Raw genomic sequence first — 19762 nt, forward strand, 5'->3', positions numbered from 1 at the left:
TCTTTCTCGCCATTTAATCTTCTAAATTTTCCTTTTTTTTAATCTAGGAAAAATCTGCTTGTTTCACTCTTTCCCATTTTCACACTTCTTTTTTTTTTTTTTTTAATTTTGGGGCCTAATTCACATTCCTCCAAACCTGAGCTTCCAGCACAGTCTGAACCTGCTTAAACCCTGCCTGTGGTTGTTTATGAAAGGGAATGGGGTATAAAGCTGAGGTACCACATGTCCTTCAGCCACAGGGATTTGCTTTTGATTAGGCTCAGCACATCCCCTCTATACCTCAGCTTTTACAGCACCATTCCCCATAGACCACTGCTACCTTCAGAACACAGTATACAGTACTACGAAAAAAAAAAACTGTGAACCCTTTAGGATGGTCTGTACTTTAGCAAAGTTTATACGCAAAGCATGATTAGATCCTAATCCAAACCCTGATATGCGAGAAAAATAACCCCGATGATTTACTCAGACGAAAAGGAGACATTTTGACCGCTTATTCAACAAAAAGATCTCTCTATATAAAACGCACCTCCAACGTTCCATTGAAGCCTCACTTTCCCAACGTTCGAAAGCGAGGCAGCTGAGACCACTTTTTTGCTCCATGACTGTCTGCCCCGCCCACGCGTCAAACATGATGACGCAGAGGGCGGAGCAATAACACTCATGCAGCAAAAACGCTCAATGACGTCCCCCCCCCCCCCCCCACAACAAAACTATATGGCAGCCCATGGAGGGATGAGGTGTTGGGTCTGGCTGGCTGGAGGGAAAGCAGGAAAGGGCAGGAGCTTTTGGGAGTGGCAGGAGGGGATCAGGGGATTTTTGAGAGAATCAGAGTTAAGCAATTTTGAGCTGTCCTAATTTAACCCAGTGAGCAATGTGGGTGGTCAGTGCTGAATAACGTTGGCACTCGCATAAACCACAGTGCCTGCCCAGTACTGTCCACAGGTCCCCCCCCTCCCACCTCCCCAAAAGTCCCTTAAGCAAAAGTTCAGGCACAAGGAGGGGGAGGATGAGGGCCGGAAGAGGTCTACAGACCACAGATGGAGGCGGGGAGGGGGTCCTCACAGCACAGACGAAGGGGGAGGGGGATCCACAGCCCTGACAGGAGGACAGCAGGGAGACATAAGAGGAGGGGGGGGGGGAACACTGACCAGACAGGGAGATGAGGGATCCTGCGACAACACAGTGGCACAGGCAGACGGAGGGGGTTCTTCGAACACAGAGAGGGAGGGGGGGGATGTATCTCTGTCAAACACACTATCTCTCAAACACACACTCTCTCTCTCTCTCTCTCTCTCTCACTCTGTGTCTCTCTCACTCTCAAACACTGTCTACAACACACGCTATGTCTCACACTGGATCACATTCACTATGTGTCACACAGTCACTCTCAAACACTCTCTCACTCTCATACACTCTCACTGTGGCTCACATATCCACTCAAACACACTGTCAATCTCACACACAAACATTCTCTAACAGACACACTTGCAGCCACACACATTCAATCTGTCTCTCTCACACAAACTCTCTCAAACATACACACTCCGAGGAAAACCTTGCTAGCGCCCGTTTCATTTCTGTCAGAAACTGGCCTTTTTACTAGTTCAACAATAAGTATCCTTGTGTGAAAAAAGTAGGTGAATATTGAGCAGCAATAACTTCAATTAAACATTTCTATAACTCACATTGGCCCTGGGGAATTCTGGCCCATTCTTTCATATAGAACTGCTTCAGTTCTATGACATTTGACTTATACCTTACAAGAACAAATAGTTTCAGGTCTGCCATGATATTTCAAAAGAAGTTAGGTCATAGTTCTGACTTGGCCAGTTCAAAACATGAAACCTCTTCTGTAGTAGATTTACTTGGTTGTTTAGGGTCACCATTTTCTGCTTGACCCATTTTTGACTCAGCTCCAGCTCGCAGACAGAAGACCTGACATTTTCCTCTAGAATTGTCTGATATAAAGCAAAACTCATGATTCTATCAGTAATGGCAAGCCACCCAAACTCTGATACAGCAAAGCATCCCAACACCATGCTTAACAATCAGCATGAGGATCTTACTTTGAGAAAGTCTGTGCTCAGAACATCAGCCCTCAAACGCCCTCCAAACCCTCACATAAGCCATGGATGTATAACGTTTCTAAGCCTGAAGCAAGGTATCAATGACCAAATCAAAATAACCTGTTCATCTCAAATGAACTCTTTCAATGACCCCAAGTCATAAGACCATAGGGGCATGGATCCTCCGCGAGCGCTTCAGTAGGTCATGTACCTACGGAATACAGAAAGGTTCCCCATCCAGCAGTCAAATCAGGCCCGCGTACCACAGACCCTGTGGCCAATCTGGGGCTACAAGAATTATTTGACCCCGATACAATGTAGTCCTTTTCAACATGCGGCCTACCATGGCCAAGGAGGGAAGACATACAGTAGATGTGTCTCTGGCCAGCACCACATTGATCCCCATCAAGCCCAGCTCTTTCCAACACCTGAAGAACTTGGGCACCTTGGCATTTCTTTTCATTGCCATCATCCAGAAGCAGAGAACCCCATTGGTCCACTATTAGATGAAAACCTTGCCTGGATAGTTCCTATTCTTCTGGGTCCAAGGAGTGCCTGCTGAGAAAGTTTGCTTCCACATTCAAGGACCCAGCGATGTGAGCTGCTGACAAGCAGACAAGAATTTTCTCTGCCCAACTCATGAGGGAGGCTGCCTCCACCACCATCAGATGGCTTTGGGTCCTGTCTTGCTTGTTGATATAAGCCACCGCCGTCACATTGTCGGAGAAAACTTGGACTGGGGCCCCCAAAAAAGGGAGCAAAGTCGAGTAAGGCATTGCCCTGAGCTCCAAGCGAATTAATTGACTACTGAGATTCCTGGTTCCATCCAGATGCCCTGTGTCAGGTGGAACTTGTAATGAGCTCCCCAGCCTGACTTGCTGGCATCCATTGTCACCACCTACAATTGTGTAATCGGAAAGGGAGCTCCGATGGTCAAATTTCTGGGTGACAACCAGCTCTACATACTCCGTCTGGCAACAAGTGTCCAAGGAGGATAAAAGGTTGTACTTTGGTGACATCGGAGCCAGCAGCTGAGAAGAGACTTCCGTAACGGCCACATATGAGCCTTTGCCCATGGCACCACATCCACCACCACCGCAATTAACCCCAGAACCTGGATGTAGTCCCAGACCATGGGCCTGCCTTGACTAAGGAGAAGAGAAATCTGTTGAACCAGCTTCGATCTCCTGTGTTCCATTAGAAAGATCCTCTCCCTTTCTGTGTCTAACAGAACGCCCAGATACTCCAGTGTCTATGATGCAGTTAGTCTGCTCTTCTTGAAACTGATCACCCAACCCAATGACTGCAGAAGATGGACAACTTTGTCTGTTGCCACCATGCTGTCCAAATAGGACAACGCACAAATGAGCCAGTCATTGAGATATGGGTGAACTCTGATTCCCTGGCACCAAAGGAAGGCCACCATCACCACCACCACCATAACAAACATTTAGGTACTGTGGCGAGACTGAAGGGCAAAGCTCTGAACTGGAAGCGATGGCCCAGCACCACAAAACGTAGAAACTTCTGATGCGGCGGCCATATGGGTATATGCAAGTATGTCTCCCTTGCAATCAGGGGAGGTGAGAAATTCTCCTACTTGAACTGAGGCTGACTGCTCTTAGTGTTTCCATGCAAAACAGGGCACGTGGAAGCAGTGGTTTAGACCTTTGAGATCTAAGACCGGACGAAAGGTGCATTCCTTCTTTGGGACAATGAAGTAGATAGAGTATCTGACTTGTCCTTGTTCGGCCTGGGGAGCTGGGACAATGGCCCAGAGTGCCAGCAAGGAATCTATGGTGGCCTGAACCTTGACTATCTTGGTTCCCCTTTCAACAATGAGACTTCAAGAGGAGAGGAGCGACCAGGCGGAAGAACTCCAAGTTGTAACCTTCTGTAAGAATATCCAGAGCCCACTGGTCTGACATGATTTTGGCCCACTCCTTCTGAAACTTCTGAAGATGTCCTCCCATCAGAGAACGAGAAGAGTAGACCAGCCTTGCATCAATGCAAAGTTCAGGAGGCATTGGATGCACTAGCTGACAGAGAAGGACTTTCAGTCTACACAAAAGGAAGACTGGCATACCCGAAAGTGGGACTTCTGACCATATTGCTGATGACCAGGTCAGTACCATCTGCTGCCTCGAGATCCCACTGAAGACGGATGACCGGAGGCTTTTGGCTTATCCTCTAGCAACCACTTTGACTTGTTTCCCCCAGTTCCTTCACCAAGTTACTGAGATCTTCTCCAAACAGTCACTTGCCCTGAAAAGGAAGTTTCATTAGAAGTAACTTTGATGCTGCATCTGCTGCCCAATGCCGCAACCAGAGTTGTTGACATGCCGTGACAGCCAAAAGACATAGTGCAGGCAGTAACACGTAACATGTAATAAATAGCATCTGCCAAGCAGGCTAACCCCGCATCCAGCTGGACGTTATGGAGCTCGTCTCTTGTTGTGGATGCCACTTCAGACATGCTCTTACCAAGAATGAGCTGCACACTGTCGCTTGAAGGCCTGAAGAGGCCCCTTCAAAGGCTTGTTTCAGCGAGCTTTCTAGTTTCCTATCCTGTAGGTCTTTTAATGCAATGCCCCCTTCCACCAGCAAGGTGGTCTTCTTAGTTACCACCGTAACAAGGGAGTCCACCCTGAGAAGCTGCAATTTATCTTTCTCCTCCAGAACCAATGGGTAGAGGCGAGTCATAGCTCTTCCCATTCTCAGCCCCACGTCCGGCGAAACTCATGCTTCTGTAATCAGGTCCTGAATATCTGGATGCATAGAGAAGGCCTTAGAAGGAACTCTAAGCCTCCTCATGACCAATGAAGATGGGACTCCTGATGCCAATGGGAAGCACCAACAGTGCCTCAGAAATAAGAGTAGTGAGTTTCTCTTTTTGAAACTTCAGTACTTTCGGATAATCCCCTTCCTCAGGAGGGAGCTCACCTTTGTCTAACGATAGCCCCTCTGAACAGACTGAGGTCACATCAGATAAGGAGGGAGAGGCAAAGACAGCCTCATCCACCCACTCCTGGATGTGTGAGAATGAGATCTCTTAGCAGCTGGAGCAGCAGTGGGACAAGAAACTGAAGCACTCTGCTTTGGTAAATAGGCCTGATGTAATAGCAATATAAACTCCAGAGAAAACAAAGATCCCGATGCAGCTGAATGCTCTGTCAGGCCTTGAGGTTGTAAAATGGCGGCTGTGCTCCATGCGTGATCAGACAGAGGCTGTTCCTCAGTCAGTCGGCCCTGACAAAACAGTGCCCGTTCCCACACTCTCACGCATCAATTTGTGCACCAGCCCTGCCGGAGAGGCCTTAGTCCCCAGCATACTCAGATGCTGAGCCAAGTCCAAAGACATGCTGCCGCCGACTGTTTCCTCCGTGTCCTGCAGGATTCCCGGCGTGCATGCACTGCAGCGTCTCGATGCCAGAGGATCGCACAGCAGGAACACCATTTAACTGTCTGTACAGGAGTTGCCACTTACCCTGTCACAAGCGCAACACAACACGGTCCCAAGCAATGAGTCAGGATCCCTCCCTTGCACTAAGTAGAACTTACAGCCCTCCAAGCGGTTGAGTCAAACTTTAGTCAGACTTACCACTGCCGGCTGCTCTCCCAAAGCTGACACTCCACAAGTCCCATCCCCGTCAAGAGAAAGAATCAGGATTGATACTCTGTTCCGCGCTCTACAGTAAACCTCTCTTTTTTTTTGTTTTGTTTTAAAGATTGTTAAGATTGTTGTGCTGGAAAATGAGAGCTCCACAGGAAACAGAGGAGAAGTGAAGGGAGGGAAGAAGTAAATTTGCGGTGCACCAGAGACAGGGATATGAAGACCTCCAGATATGACTCTATGGACTCAGGCCACCCGCAAATCTCCACTGTGGACCAGACCAGGAGCAAGTCACTCAGAACCAAAGGCTGAAAAGTGTGTCTGTCCACCTGCTGGAGATAGAAAATACTGAGGAGCTGGACTGGATGCCAAGAGATGTCTCAGCTCAGTGTTCAGTTCTCTACCTCCACCTGCTGGTTGATGGACACAACTATCCCACAGGTTTTGAAATAGTGGGAAGCTACATAGTGGAACAGGCAAATATGGAATTAAGATTTAAAAGCAGCCCATAAAGGTGGGATTTTAGCCTAGATGAAGTACCAACTTAGGGAAGTCTATTCCACGTGTACAACACAGCAAGATGGAAGGAACAGAGACTAGATTTAGTGACGGAGGAGATAAACAGTGAATTCTGATGAACAAAGTTCCCGAGAAGGGCTGTAGGGAGAGATGAGAGATACAATGAGCTGCACTTGTAGGAATCGCCAATGACAGATGGCAGTAATGAAGCAGAGTGTTCGGGGAAAAGCAGTGTCAAAAACAGAATGAGAGATTAAAGAGGTCATAAATGTATGCAAGCTTGTTGAAGACAGAACAGACATTCCACAGGGCACGTGAGAAAGGGAGAGAAGAGGGAGGAAAGAGAGGAATAGGAATGAGATTGGAGGAGTTGCAGTTTGATTTGAACAGCTGGTAGTGTTATCTTGGAAGGTACCTTATTCAAATTAGTCAGTTAATTGTGGGTTAATTTACCGTTTCATATACTGATTCTCACAAAATACGACACTGTTTTAACTTGTACCTTTTTTTTTACTGTAGAAGAAAAACACTGGTTTCATTTAAACAAGGGTAACTGGTAAGAACTTGGGATTCAAAAATATTTTTTTCAGCACTGTCTACATGTACCTCAGATCTCATTTGTAGCTGGTGGTGTGCAAAAGCCGGGATAACTCCTAGCTCATCCAAGGCTTGGGCCCAGATGTCCTAACATCCCCCATGTGGAAATCTTCATCCCCACTGGAAGCTCTGCCTCCTCCCTCTCCCCGAGGCTCCTCACAACTTACCCTAATGTTATCGTCATTGCTGGAGCTTCTCTCCCCTTTCCAGTGCAGGCACAGACTGAAGATGGGGGGGAAGGAACAGTAGCCTGGATTCATGGCAACCACTGCTTGCAGTTTAGCTGTAGAGAAGTGAGTTAATACACATGAGAGCGCTAACCATAATTATTACTGGAATTCTCAAAACAAGCGTGAGGCTGATGGCCGTCTCATTAAAAGCACCAGCACAAATGCCTGCTCAGCCAGTTCTCTGCTCCCAGAGGAACAAAACTGTTTAGCACAGCAGGAGGAAGTAACAGTCCATAGGCCTGGACAGAGGAAACCAAAACCTTACTGGTGGCCCTCTACAAAAAACTTTTTGTTTCAAATCCAGACACAGTGGGAGTAGGATGTAGGCATTTTTTTTTTAAACAGATAAGGAAATAGCACATTTTACATTACAATAATTTAAAACTATCTATACCTGCTAACTTTAATAGAACAAGACTGCTTCAGAAATAAAGAGGATGGCCGGGCACCAGGACTACGTGACAATTCACAAACGGCAAGAACAGAAGAGGCAGGGCTGTTATTGTCTAGTGACAGCTGGACAGACAGACCCTGGTCACACTGAGTGTTTATGGTATGGTGATTCAAACTTCCATTCATTATTCCAACCATGTCACTTCTTCCTCTCCTGTACCTGTTCCTCTTTCAATCACTGCAGAAAAGTACATGTGTGTATCTTCAGCCAAACCAGATTCCATGACCTCATTTGTGAAGGACAGATCCTGCAAGAGGGTTCAGAAGAGACACATCAGCAAGACCGAAAGAAAGCATGAGTACTCTTTCAGTCATACAAGTGTATCCAGGGACTAATGCAGCATAAGGATGAAACATTTGCTAGCTCAAGCTATTTAACAGCTGGGGACAATATCTCCCCCCCCCCCCCCCCCCCCCACACACACACTTTTCTTTCCCCTGAAAATGTGCTTATTTTGCACTTTTTGACCTTGCGTATTTTCTCTTCCTTCCTTCCTTCTCTCCAGCCTCACCACATCTTTCCCCCAGGCCTGGGATGGCAGCAGCAGAGTTCCCACCCATCCCCTTCCCAGCCTAGGAAGGCTATGATCAGGCACAGATCACAAATTGTAGATACCCAGGACTTTTTCAGCCCTGCCGTGACAACTCTTCAACAAGAGGAGCCTGGGATACTGAGGCTTGAGAACATTAGCAACGTTTCATGCATATTTCTTTGTCAAGTTTCTGCAAAAGGCTACATCATCTCCAAGATGCTCCTGGATTTCATCACTCCACAATCAGACAAGCCCTGAAACCTGGCACTCCAAGTACAGGGGCACATAAATTTACATTTAGAACTAGTGAATAATACAAACGTGGCGGAGTTAAAAGCATTTCTGGAAGGATTAGATTTTATGCTGCCCATACATTCATCAACTCAAGAGAAAGGCCATCAGTTAGATCTACTGGCTCATTCCCATGGGTGTGCAAGGGATATTACTCTTTTTGATTTAAAATGGAATCAGATTATTTGGGCTGATCATTTTCAAGCATCCTTTACCAAACACTGGTTGACAGTTTCGCAAGGTAGAGAAAGAACTCTTAGACATAACCCGATGACAAAATTTTGTAGATCAAAACATGATCCATCTCATTTTTGGAATGATATAAACTTACTAATTCCTTTGACAAAGGAAGATCAGATTGCTTGGATAAATGATTGGAATACGCATAGTATAACAGTATTAGATTAAAAAAAAAAAAAGTCCCTCTTTGTGAAGAAAAAAAAAAAAAAAAAATCAAACAGGCAGGTAATAAGTGGTTTTCATCAGAGATAATGGCCCTAAAGCGTAATTGTAGGGTTCTGGAGAGATTATGGAGAAGGGATAAAACTAATTTAAATAGGTTGAAATGGAGAAGTGCTATGACTGTATATAAGAAAGATATAGTCAACGCAAAGAGGAAATATTTCACAGATATATTCTTTAATGATTACAATGCATTTATCTGAGTCTTCCAGAGATATATCACCCACTTCAAATCAGCTAGCTCAATACTTTAAGATAAAGATTAAATTGCTTTATGAATCTCTACAACTACATAATAATAATATAGATAATTTTATTGAAGTAAGTTTCATCAGGTAACCATGGATTAGTTAGATATCATGTGTGCAAAATGTGCTACATCTCACTGTTATTTGGACAGTTGTTCAATACAGATGATGAAATCGAGACCTACAGTGTTTAACAAATCTTTACTTAATTGGACTGAGGCACATTTTGATACTGTTTTCATGAAAAAGTTTCTAAGATTATTCTTAAACCTATTGTAAAAAAATATCTGGCAGCTTCAAAAGGAGAGACAGTCAATTATAGGCCGGTGGCATCTATTCCCTATTTTGTAAAGATAATGGAGACTGTTGTAACACAACAACTGACATCTCACTTGATAAGTAGTAGTAGTAATAAACTTATCCATTTCTACAGCGCTACTGGACGTAAGCAGCGCTTTACACTTGAACATGGAGATACAGTCCCTGCTCGACAGAGTTTACAATCTAATTAGGACAGACAGGACAGGTAAGGGATAAGAGACAGTTGAAGTGAGGATGATAAGGTGAGGGTCCTGAACGGGCGAGTGGGGGTTAAGAGTTAAAAGCAGCTGGAATCGGATTCTGCAAATGGGCTTGGCTGGAACCGGATTCTGGAACGGGCTTGGCTTGGTTGGAACCGGATTCTGGAACAGGCTTGGCTTCACTGGAACAGGATACTGAAAGGGACTTGGCTTAGCAGGGAACTGGGACAGAACTAGCTCAAACACACACAGGTACAGAACTTGGCAGAAACAGAGCTCAAGAGCCAGGAAGCAAACATTGCAGGCAAAGGATTAAGCAGACTAAGGGAAGACAAACAAACAAACAAAGAAGCAATGTGCTTACCAGCATCCACAGCTGGATAGCAGTGAAGTAATTTGTAACATGCATTACAGTCAGGCTTTTGTGATGATTACCGCACCGAGACCCTTCTAATCTCATTGTTAGATCATATGAGGAGATATCATAGAGGTCTATAAAATAATGAGTGGAGTTGAATGGGTGGATGTGAAGCGTCTGTTTACGCCTTCCAAAAATACTAGGACTAGGGGGCATGCGATGAAGCTACAATGTAGTACATTTAAAACAAATCGGAGAAAATGTTTCTTCACTCAACGTGTAATTAAACTCTGGAATTCGTTGCCAGAGAATGTGGTAAAGGCGGTTTGCTTAGCAGGGTTTAAAAAAGGTTTGGATGGCTTCCTAAAGAAAAAGTCCATAGACCATTTTTAAAATGGACTTGGGGAAAATCCACTATTTCTGGGATAATGAGTATAGAATGTTTTGTACTTTTTTGGGATCTTGCCAGGTATTTGTGACCTGGATTGGCCAATGTTGGAAACAGGATGCTGGGCTTGATGGACCTTTGGTCTGCCCCAGTATGGCAATACTTATGTAAGGTCAAGATGTCCTGATTATGCAATTAAGATTTATCCGTTGCTTTTGATCTGGTCGATCATGGGATCCTATTAGAGATTCTTGATAAATATTGTGTATCAGGTAGTGTCTCGTCTTGGTTTAAAGGATTTTTGACCCACTGGTCTTATTGTGTAAGATTTCAGGGAGAAATATCTGAATTCTGGTCTTCACCTTCGGGAGTGCCTCAGGGTTCCCCGTTGTCGCCAGTCCTGTTTAATGTTCTCAGGTCTTCTTTGGGTTATCCCTTAGAGAAAGAGGGTTATACAAGCTTCATTTATGCCGATGATATTACTTTAATCTTTCCTGTTACTACTACGTTTCGGATTTTAACTGATATGGTTTCTCACTGTTTTTGTACTATTGTACACTGGATGTCATCTCACCGTTTGAAATTGAATATAGAAGAGACTAAATTTTTATTAGCAGGGGCAAAACAGAACAAAGAATTAAATCAAATTTGCTGAATAATGGGAATCAACTTGTGCTTGATAAACCCATATAAATTTGGGGTATTATATTTGATAGTAAATTATCTATGGGATACCAAGTAAACTCCATAGTAAGGAGAGCGCTCAATATAGTGAGAAAATTAAGAGCAATTTGTAAATATTTAACAGTAGATTTGTTTCAATTAGTGGTTCAAGCACTGATTCTTAGTAAACTTGATTATTGTGACATAATCCATCTGGGTTTACCAAAACACCTAATAAGAAAAATTCAAACAATTCAAAATGTAGCTCTTTGCTTAATCTTCTCCTTACATAAACAGATAGAATTACTCCTTATTTTATTAAGATTCACTGGTTGCCTGTTGAAATGAGGATATTTTTTTTAAGTTGGGTTGTTTGTTATAGAAAATCACATTTGGACAAGTTCCATTATATATGAATCAATCTTGTACATTATACATTAACGAACCATCTATATAATTTTCGGAGCTTGTCACTATTATCTCCCAACGGCATAACCTCAAATAAACTTTTTAATTGTCTGTTTGCTTTTCAAGCTACAAAATTTTGGAAACTTTTACCAGATAATCTTAGAAATATTACCAATTATGCCATCTTTAAGAAAGGTCTGAAGACATTACTGCTTCAGATTTATGTGACAAAGAAATAATCTGATTCATGGCTGCTCTTTGTTTTTTCTTTTTTTTTTTATTAGTACGTTATATTGTTGTAAGGTTAAATTATCTTTTGTATTTCTATTATGTAAATTCCTAGACTACTGTGTTCTAGAATCTTATTGTAATCCGCTGTGAACTATATTTGTGGGAAACGGCGGGCTATAAATGAACTGTAACTGTAAGACGTCGGAGAGCAGAGGGGGGGCAGAGAGGTGAAAGTAGGACCTGATATTCCTTACCCAGCTCTGCCCTCCACCCTTGCTGAATAAGGGGGCCCTAGAATCACACACTAGAGGCAGCTGAAAGCCAAATCCTGGGACCATCGACTGAAGGCTGATGCCTTAGAAGCATACAAAGGAGGTGTTGACGCCCCTCTACAAGTTGTTGGTGAGGCCCCACTTAAGAGTACTGTGTTCAGTTTTGGAGGCCGTATCTTGTTAAAGATGTAAAAAGACTGGAAGTGGTGTAAAGGAAAGCTACAAAAACGGTATGGGATTTGCGTTGCAAACTGTACGGGGACAGACTTGCTGACCTAAACATGTATACCCTGGAGGAAAGGAGAAACAGGGGTGACATGATACAGACGTTCAAATATTTGAAAGGTATTAATCCGCAAACAAACCTTTCCCAGAGACGGGAAGGTGGAAGAACTAGAGGACATGAATTGAGGTTGAAGGGGGGCAGATTCGGGAGTAATGTCAGGAAGTATTTTTTTCATGGAAAGGGTGCTAGACATGTGGAATGCCCTCCCGCGGAAGGTGGTGGAGATGAAAACGGTAAAGGAATTCAAACATGCATGGGATAAACACAAAGGAATCCTGTTTAGAAAGAATGGATCCACAGAATCTTACTGGAGATTGGGTGGAGATGCTGGTAATTGGGAAGCAAAACCAGTGCTGGTCAGACTTCTACGGTCTACACTTTGATCGTAACTGAATAGATATGGAAAGTTCAAGAACCGTGCTGGGCAGACTTTTACGGTCTGTGCCCTGACAAAGGCAAGGACAAATCAAACTCGGGTATATATATAAAGTATCACATACCATGTAAAATGAGTTTATCTTGTTGGGCAGACTAGATGGACTGCACAGGTCTTTATCTGCCGTCATTCATTTACTATGTAAAGCAGTACCTGCTCTACCAGCGGCAGATAAAGGTAGCGCAGGTACCAAAACTGAGTGCCACATCCTTAGAGAGCATGAAACAGGCCTGCTTGCATTGCCGCTCACCTTGTAATCTTCAAAGGTGATGGTGCTCCAATTCACCAGGCACGACATGATCTTTGTGGGGAACAGATGTTGACACTCACTGGAGACTGGCACAATGCCATGTTCTGGAAGCAAACAAAATCAACCAGATGAGTACCAAGTACAGAGTCCAATCATGGGGCATCCCACAGTGCTGCTGGGTTTCAAATCTTAATTCTTCTACTTCGGGCTCTTTTCAGAATTCAGTGTCAGAGTAAAAGAGTAGGATGGAATTATAACAGCGATACACAAAGCAGAGAAGGTACAAAAGGAACATTTTTCACCGCTGAAAACGCGCTTAGCTGAAACAGTGGTTCTTCATCATCCCTTGAAATACTAAAAAAAGAAAACTTGTCAGCAGACTGTCAGGATGAACCTTTTGTTCTTTATTAACGTGACGCTCCCTTTCTCCCACTAGACACGCACTTAAAAGAACAAGGCCAAGTGTTGCTCAAACTGATTCTAGACTACCCCAGTCTGGTTTTCAGAATATCCATAATGAATATGCATGAGAGAGATTTGCAAATACTGCCTCTTGCATGAAAATCTATTTCAAACATATTCTTTGAGGAGATCTTGAACACCAGACTGGCTTGAAACACAGTGTAGTACGTCACTGCCTACTCCCTCCAACTGATGCAATCCACTAATTCCCCCTCTCTGAAAAGTAAAATTGTGGTCGGCCATTTTCCTTAGTAGATGCCAGCACTGTGTCTGTTGAAGTGGAGGAGGTCACAGGACAGTAAAGGGGCTAGTTACACCGGGCACAGGATTTCCAGACCCATAAGCTCATTTTCAAAGGGAAAGCTTGCACAGGGTTTCTTTTTAAAAATGCAGACAGAAGTGTGGAAAGGACTCCTGTCTGACCATTTGCACGTGCTGCGAAGCAAGTGCTAATACATACAGTGAAAGCAGGTGCCAGGCTTTTCAACGTGAAAAATCCCATCTGTACACTGCCTCCCTCACCCACTCTCTGACCCTTTTTTGCTGGCTGGTAAAAGTACCAACGCTGTAACCAGCATGAAGAGTTTTAACCACAGATTGGGGTGTAGCTGGGCAGTGTAGTAAATTTAAAACAAACCGGAGAAAATGTTTCTTCACCCAACGCATAGTTAAACTCTGGAATTCGTTGCCGGAGAACGTGGTGAAGGCGGTTAGCTTGGCAGCGTTTAAAAAGGGGTTAGACGGTTTCCTAAAGGACAAGTCCATAAACCACTACTAAATGGACTGGGGAAAAATCCACAATTCCAGGAATAACATGTATAGAATGTCTGTACGTTTGGGAAGCTCGCCAGGTGCCCTTGGCCTGGATTGGCCGCTGTCGTGGACAGGATGCTGGGCTCGATGGACCCTTGGTCTTTTCCCAGTGTGGCATTACTTATGTATATATAATTTTCAACAGGACTTTTTTACACAGGTAAACAACCTGGAAAATTATCCTGCTAAACAAAAAGCACTACTTTTGAAACATGAGCTCCAGTGCCGTAGCGAGGGCAGCTGACACCCGGCACCCGGGGCGGGTTGCCGCTACGCACCCCCCCCCCCCCCGGTGCAGCACGGCACACCCTCCCCCCTCCGGAGCGCGTACTTACAACGGAAGGCGACGAGGGAAAGCGGTGAGGAATAGGCGGGAGGGCCAAACCGCCCCGAGTGCATGTCGCTGGGAGCTGCGTCGGCTCCGCTGGTTCCCTGCTCTCTTTGCCCCGGAACAGGAAGTAACCTGTTCCAGGGCAGAGAGCAGGAGACCAGCGCAGCTGACACCCCCCCAGCGGCGTGCACCCAGGGCGGACCACCCCACCGCCCCCCCCCCTTCCTACGCCACTGATGAGCTCAATACGGCGGAGCAGGTGGGGGGAAGAGGGGTTGGTGGTTCGGAGGCGAAAATAGGGGAGGGCAGACTTATATGGTCTGTGCCAGAGCCGGTGATGGGAGGCGGGACTGGTGGTTGGGAGGCAGGAAAAACTGCTGGGCAGACTTATACGGTCTGTGCCCTGAGAAAGACAGGTACAAATCAAGGTAAGGTATACACATGAGTTTATCTTGGGTAGACTGGATGGACCATGCAGGTCTTTTTCTGCCGTCATCTATGTTACTATGTAATACCGCTCTTTCTGACTCTGGAAACAGCGGTCTCCTTATACTCAACAAGAGAGCTGTGCTGCTTCAAACCCAGGGCTCCTCACTGGAGTGCAAACTAACTGAAAAAGTGAGAAAGATGAAGAAGAGTTGAGCAAGAACGGTACTAATGATCCTCAGCTTAGCCTAGAATGGGTGGCAGAGCTGGTGGTTGGGAGGCGGGGCTAGTGTGGACAGACATATACGGTCTGTGCTGGGGCTGGTGGTTGGGAGGCGGGACTAGTGCTGGGCAGACTTATACGGTCTGTGCCGGGGCTGGTGGTTGGGCGGCGGGGATAGTGCTGGGCAGACTTATACGGTTTGTGCCAGCGCCGGTGGTGGGAAGCAGGGATAGTGCTGGGCAGACTTATACAGTCTGTGCCAGAGCGGGTGGTGGGTGGCAGGGATAGTGCTGGGCAGACTTATACGGTCTGTGCACTGAAGAGGACAGTACAAATAAAAAAGTAGCACATATGAATTTATCTTCTTGGGCAGACTGGATGGACCGTGCAGGTCCTTTTCTGCCGTCATCTACTATGTTACTATGTTATGTTACCTAGAGAAGAGAACTGTTTATGTAGAGCAAGACGGGACAGCAGCCTTGCCCGCAGTAACTTCATAGTCTTCTCCATGTGACTGGCACTCAAGGAGTTATCAGCGGTCACCACACACTGAAAGGGGAAGAGGAAAACAACAACTCATTAGGCACCAGGTTATGGAAATTTTATCACTCAGTTTCCTAGCACCACTGTCACCCTGAGTATTAATGAATATTCAAGACCTCCTGCCAGCAAACCTTAAGGGCAACCTTTCCATGAAAAGAAATGGCCTCTAAGCACAGAGCTGAGATACGCTGACTCCTCTTACTAAACTTGCAGGCAGAGGCAGTAGAGGACAGAACTACTATAAAGGGAAACCGGACATGATAACTAACGTTTGGGCAAGAGCGGATGAGTTTCTGGGCACAAGAGGAAGCAGAGTACTCTCTAGTACCCTAAGTGACTGGAATATCCTATGCCATGGTGATGAGAAACAAATCCACTTCTTGGGCTCTGTTAAGTACTTGTGACCTGGATCTGCACCGTCAGACACAGGAAGCTTGGGCTCAATGGACCCTGGTTCTAACAGCCGCAATACGTTAAAATGCTCCAACTGCTACAGGCATCTATCCATTCCTCCCTTTAAGTCCCATCCGCTCAGCAATGTAGCTTAGGGGTCCTTTTACAAAGGCGTGCTGAAAAACGGGCTGCGGCAGTGTAGGCACGGATTTTGGCACGCGCAGATCCATTTTTCAGCGCGCCTGTAAAAAAAAAAAAATACCTCTTTAACTTTTTGCCGAAAATGGACGTACGGCAAAATAAAAATTGGCGCGCATCCATTTTGGGTTAAAGGCCTTCCCGCCAGCCACTGACTTAGCAGTAAGGTCTCTCACGTTAACCAGGCGGTAATGACCTACGTGCATGGAATGCCACTTGACGCACGTGCGCTACGCGGAACAGAAGATAAAAATTATTTTTCTGAAGCGCGTGAAAAATAAAATGACCGCAAGGGCCACACAGTAGCCGGGAAGTGACTCCTAATTGGCGCACAAAGGCGCCAAAGCAGCTTAGTAAAAAGGGCCCCTTACAAGCCAAACTCTATCCCTTCCTCCCCTTTAACTCCCATCCACTCAGAAATGTAGCTTAGGAGCCAGAACGAAGCAGCTTAGACAGGTGATGTGCTGCACTTTGTACCTGGGGTTGATCTTTGGGGAAATGCAGGCCACCCAGTTTCTGCACCCAGCTGTAGGGATGTCCCAGCTCAGACACATAATCACTCAGGGTCAGAATACTGAAAGAGACAACGTAAACGAAAGAGAAGGAAAGGTAATTTTATTTATATTCATCAACCACTTCTACATATCCACCCAAAGTGACAAATAACAACAAAAACACACACATAAAAAAAAAAGCAAGAATCCATGTAAAATAATCTCCACTATCACAAAGCTAATGTACTCTTCCCACCCTAGATTTTCCCATCTACCTTCCCCTAAACTAAAGCCAGGGCAACCCCGAGATCTTCACCTGCACAGGAATATTTCAAGCAGAACAAAACGAGCAGACAATAAATCCCATCGCTTCTTCAGTTCCCCTCAATGCTTGCTGCCACAGCCAGTCTTTCACCCGCGTGTAAAAGTGTAAATAATTTAATTCTTGCTGGTTACCATCAAGTAATTTATTCCAAAAATGCTCTTTTTTCAGAATACTGTATATGCCAGCCTTTGAAACATGAGATAATATACAAAACACCTGTGCTTTCATTCCCTACTCATTATCATAAGTACATAAGTACATAAGTAGTGCCATACTGGGAAAGACCAAAGGTCCATCTAGCCCAGCATCCTGTCACCGACAGTGGGCAATCCAGGTCAAGGGCACCTGGCACGCTCCCCAAACGTAAAAACATTCCAGACAAGTTATACCTAAAAATGCGGAATTTTTCCAAGTCCATTTAATAGCGGTCTATGGACTTGTCCTTTAGGAATCTATCTAACCCCTTTTTAAACTCCGTCAAGCTAACCGCCCGTACCACGTTCTCCGGCAACGAATTCCAGAGTCTAATTACACGTTGGGTGAAGAAAAATTTTCTCCGATTCGTTTTAAATTTACCACACTGTAGCTTCAACTCATGCCCTCTAGTCCTAGTATTTTTGGATAGCGTGAACAGTCGCTTCACATCCACCCGATCCATTCCACTCATTATTTTATACACTTCTATCATATCTCCCCTCAGCCGTCTCTTCTCCAAGCTGAAAAGCCCTAGCCTTCTCAGCCTCTCTTCATAGGAAAGTCGTCCCATCCCCACTATCATTTTCGTCGCCCTTCGCTGTACCTTTTCCAATTCTACTATATCTTTTTTGAGATACGGAGACCAGTACTGAACACAATACTCCAGGTGCAGCATAACATCTTAATCCCGTGATTTGGAATTAAGAGATCAGACTGGATGCTAATTATGACCTGTACTGTCTATTTGATTATCCTAAACTTATTGCTGGCCACTGGTCCCTCCTCTATCGACCTGTTACATTAGAACAAGACAAATATCATGATGGAACACAAAAATCAATAGCTAAGTTCTTTATTTTGAATAAAAGTCAGATGGATATGGAAACTGTTCAGATTATTGCTTTTCTTTGGGAGGGGTGGGGTTCAGCCCAGTGACTCTGTGGACGTTGTGTACATTGTCCGTGAAGACAGACCTGGGTTGGATTCTCAGGCTGGGGATGGTATGGAGGCGGCACTCATGGCCCCTTGGGGAGTGGGAGGGAGGAGGGGAATATCAGTCATTATGTGATGACAACATTGTTTCTGCCCCCCCCCCCCCCCCCCCCCCCCCCCCCCCCCCTGGTTGAGGGCTGTCACTGTGATGCCTGGCCTAGGTGAGTTAGGAGAGGAAATTAAGGCTTGAAGCACATGGAAGCTGCAGACTCCCCCTCTACTCAGCCACAAAAAAAGAAATCCCAGGGGGTTGGGCTGAAGCATAGAAGTTTAAGCTCTGTCCAATAGGACAGGCCAATACAGACCACAGAGGTGATATAGTTTAGTTTAATATACTTGATACACTGCCCGGCCTAACAGATGGTTTACAATAAAATACAACATTTATAGAAAAGAACTCCATATATCTTAAAAGACTCGACACATTCAAAACAGAAGAACCAGTCATTTTCTCCTATTACCTACTCTAAAATTCCCCTCAGTCTCCCATATCTCTCCTTCACCCTGTTAAAACACATTTTTAATACTTATTTTTAATGTGTTCAAGACTCAACAGTATATTTTTTTCTCATCTACAAGATGAATATCAAAGGGCAGTGTAAAAAAAAAAAAAAAGAGTTTTTAATAAAGTCATGCATTTCTTAAAGTTTATTTCTTAACTGATCCCAGAGGAGGGGGGGAGACTGCTTCTGCCCTGCAGTGCCCCTTCCCAGTCAAAGGAATAATATCAAGGAAAAGATTTTGAGATTTTCCTCCCTCCTCCCCAGCTGCTGATGGCAGGTGGAGAACAGACTGGATGTAATCAAACACAAATGTGAAACAAACAAACAAAAAAAAAATCACTCACATCCTTTCACACCAGACAAGAATCTCAGCAAAGACCGCAATCAATGTGGCTGGTAGGTCAAGTTCTAGCTGTTACAAGATGCTGTGGTTCAGACCGTCTTCTGCCACAGTCCCCCAAGTGTCTTCTCTTTTGCTATAAGACTAAGCTGAATTGTCAAGAACAGACCGCTTACCCAACTTTGTCAAACTGGTAAAGATTGGCTGGATTTGGAGTTTTCATTCCATGGTCCCCTGGGTAAAGACAGCTTAAGAGAGAGTCTGGCGACAACAGATCCCTTTAGAAAAGGAAACAGAAGATTTAACAAAGTGATATTATCATTCGAACAATGTATGTTTGCACAGATTACCACTTGGTTCAGCCAGTCTACCTGGTTGCCCGTCTACACTGCTCTAATTCTGATCTTCACCTTCCCTGCTCGTATCACAGCCCCTTCATGTCAGAGAAGACTATCCCTGCTGTCAGTCATACTTGTCTTCATTTTTTCTATTAGCCAGAAAAGTACTCAAGTCATCCTGCCTCCTCCCCGCAATGGCATCCTCTACCCAGGAAATCTTGACTGCCCCAACTTGACATTTCGTTCTTTAGATTGTAAGCTCCTTTGAGCAGGGACCGTCCTTCTTTGTGTATTTTGTACAGCGCTGCGTAACCCTAGTAGCGCTCTAGAAACATTAAGTAGTAGTAGTAGTAGTAA

General features: G+C 44.8%; 1 protein-coding gene across 5 annotated transcripts in view; it reads right to left on the reverse strand.

The window, feature by feature from the left end:
• Window positions 1–19762, reverse strand: part of THOC5 (THO complex 5) — a 98376-nt gene that overhangs the window by 2278 nt on the left and 76336 nt on the right. For all 5 annotated transcript variants that reach the window (XM_030219225.1, XM_030219221.1, XM_030219223.1 and 2 more), the window contains 6 exons: window positions 19244–19345; window positions 16695–16791; window positions 15518–15632; window positions 12829–12932; window positions 7642–7729; window positions 6966–7081 (listed from right to left, as the gene is read on the reverse strand). In XM_030219225.1, coding sequence (XP_030075085.1) covers window positions 6966–7081; window positions 7642–7729; window positions 12829–12932; window positions 15518–15632; window positions 16695–16791; window positions 19244–19345 — 622 coding nt within the window. The remainder of the gene's footprint in view (window positions 1–6965; window positions 7082–7641; window positions 7730–12828; window positions 12933–15517; window positions 15633–16694; window positions 16792–19243; window positions 19346–19762) is intronic.

The sequence above is a fragment of the Microcaecilia unicolor genome, chromosome 11, assembly GCF_901765095.1.
Source record: "Microcaecilia unicolor chromosome 11, aMicUni1.1, whole genome shotgun sequence".
In the NCBI taxonomy this organism is placed as follows: domain Eukaryota; kingdom Metazoa; phylum Chordata; class Amphibia; order Gymnophiona; family Siphonopidae; genus Microcaecilia; species Microcaecilia unicolor.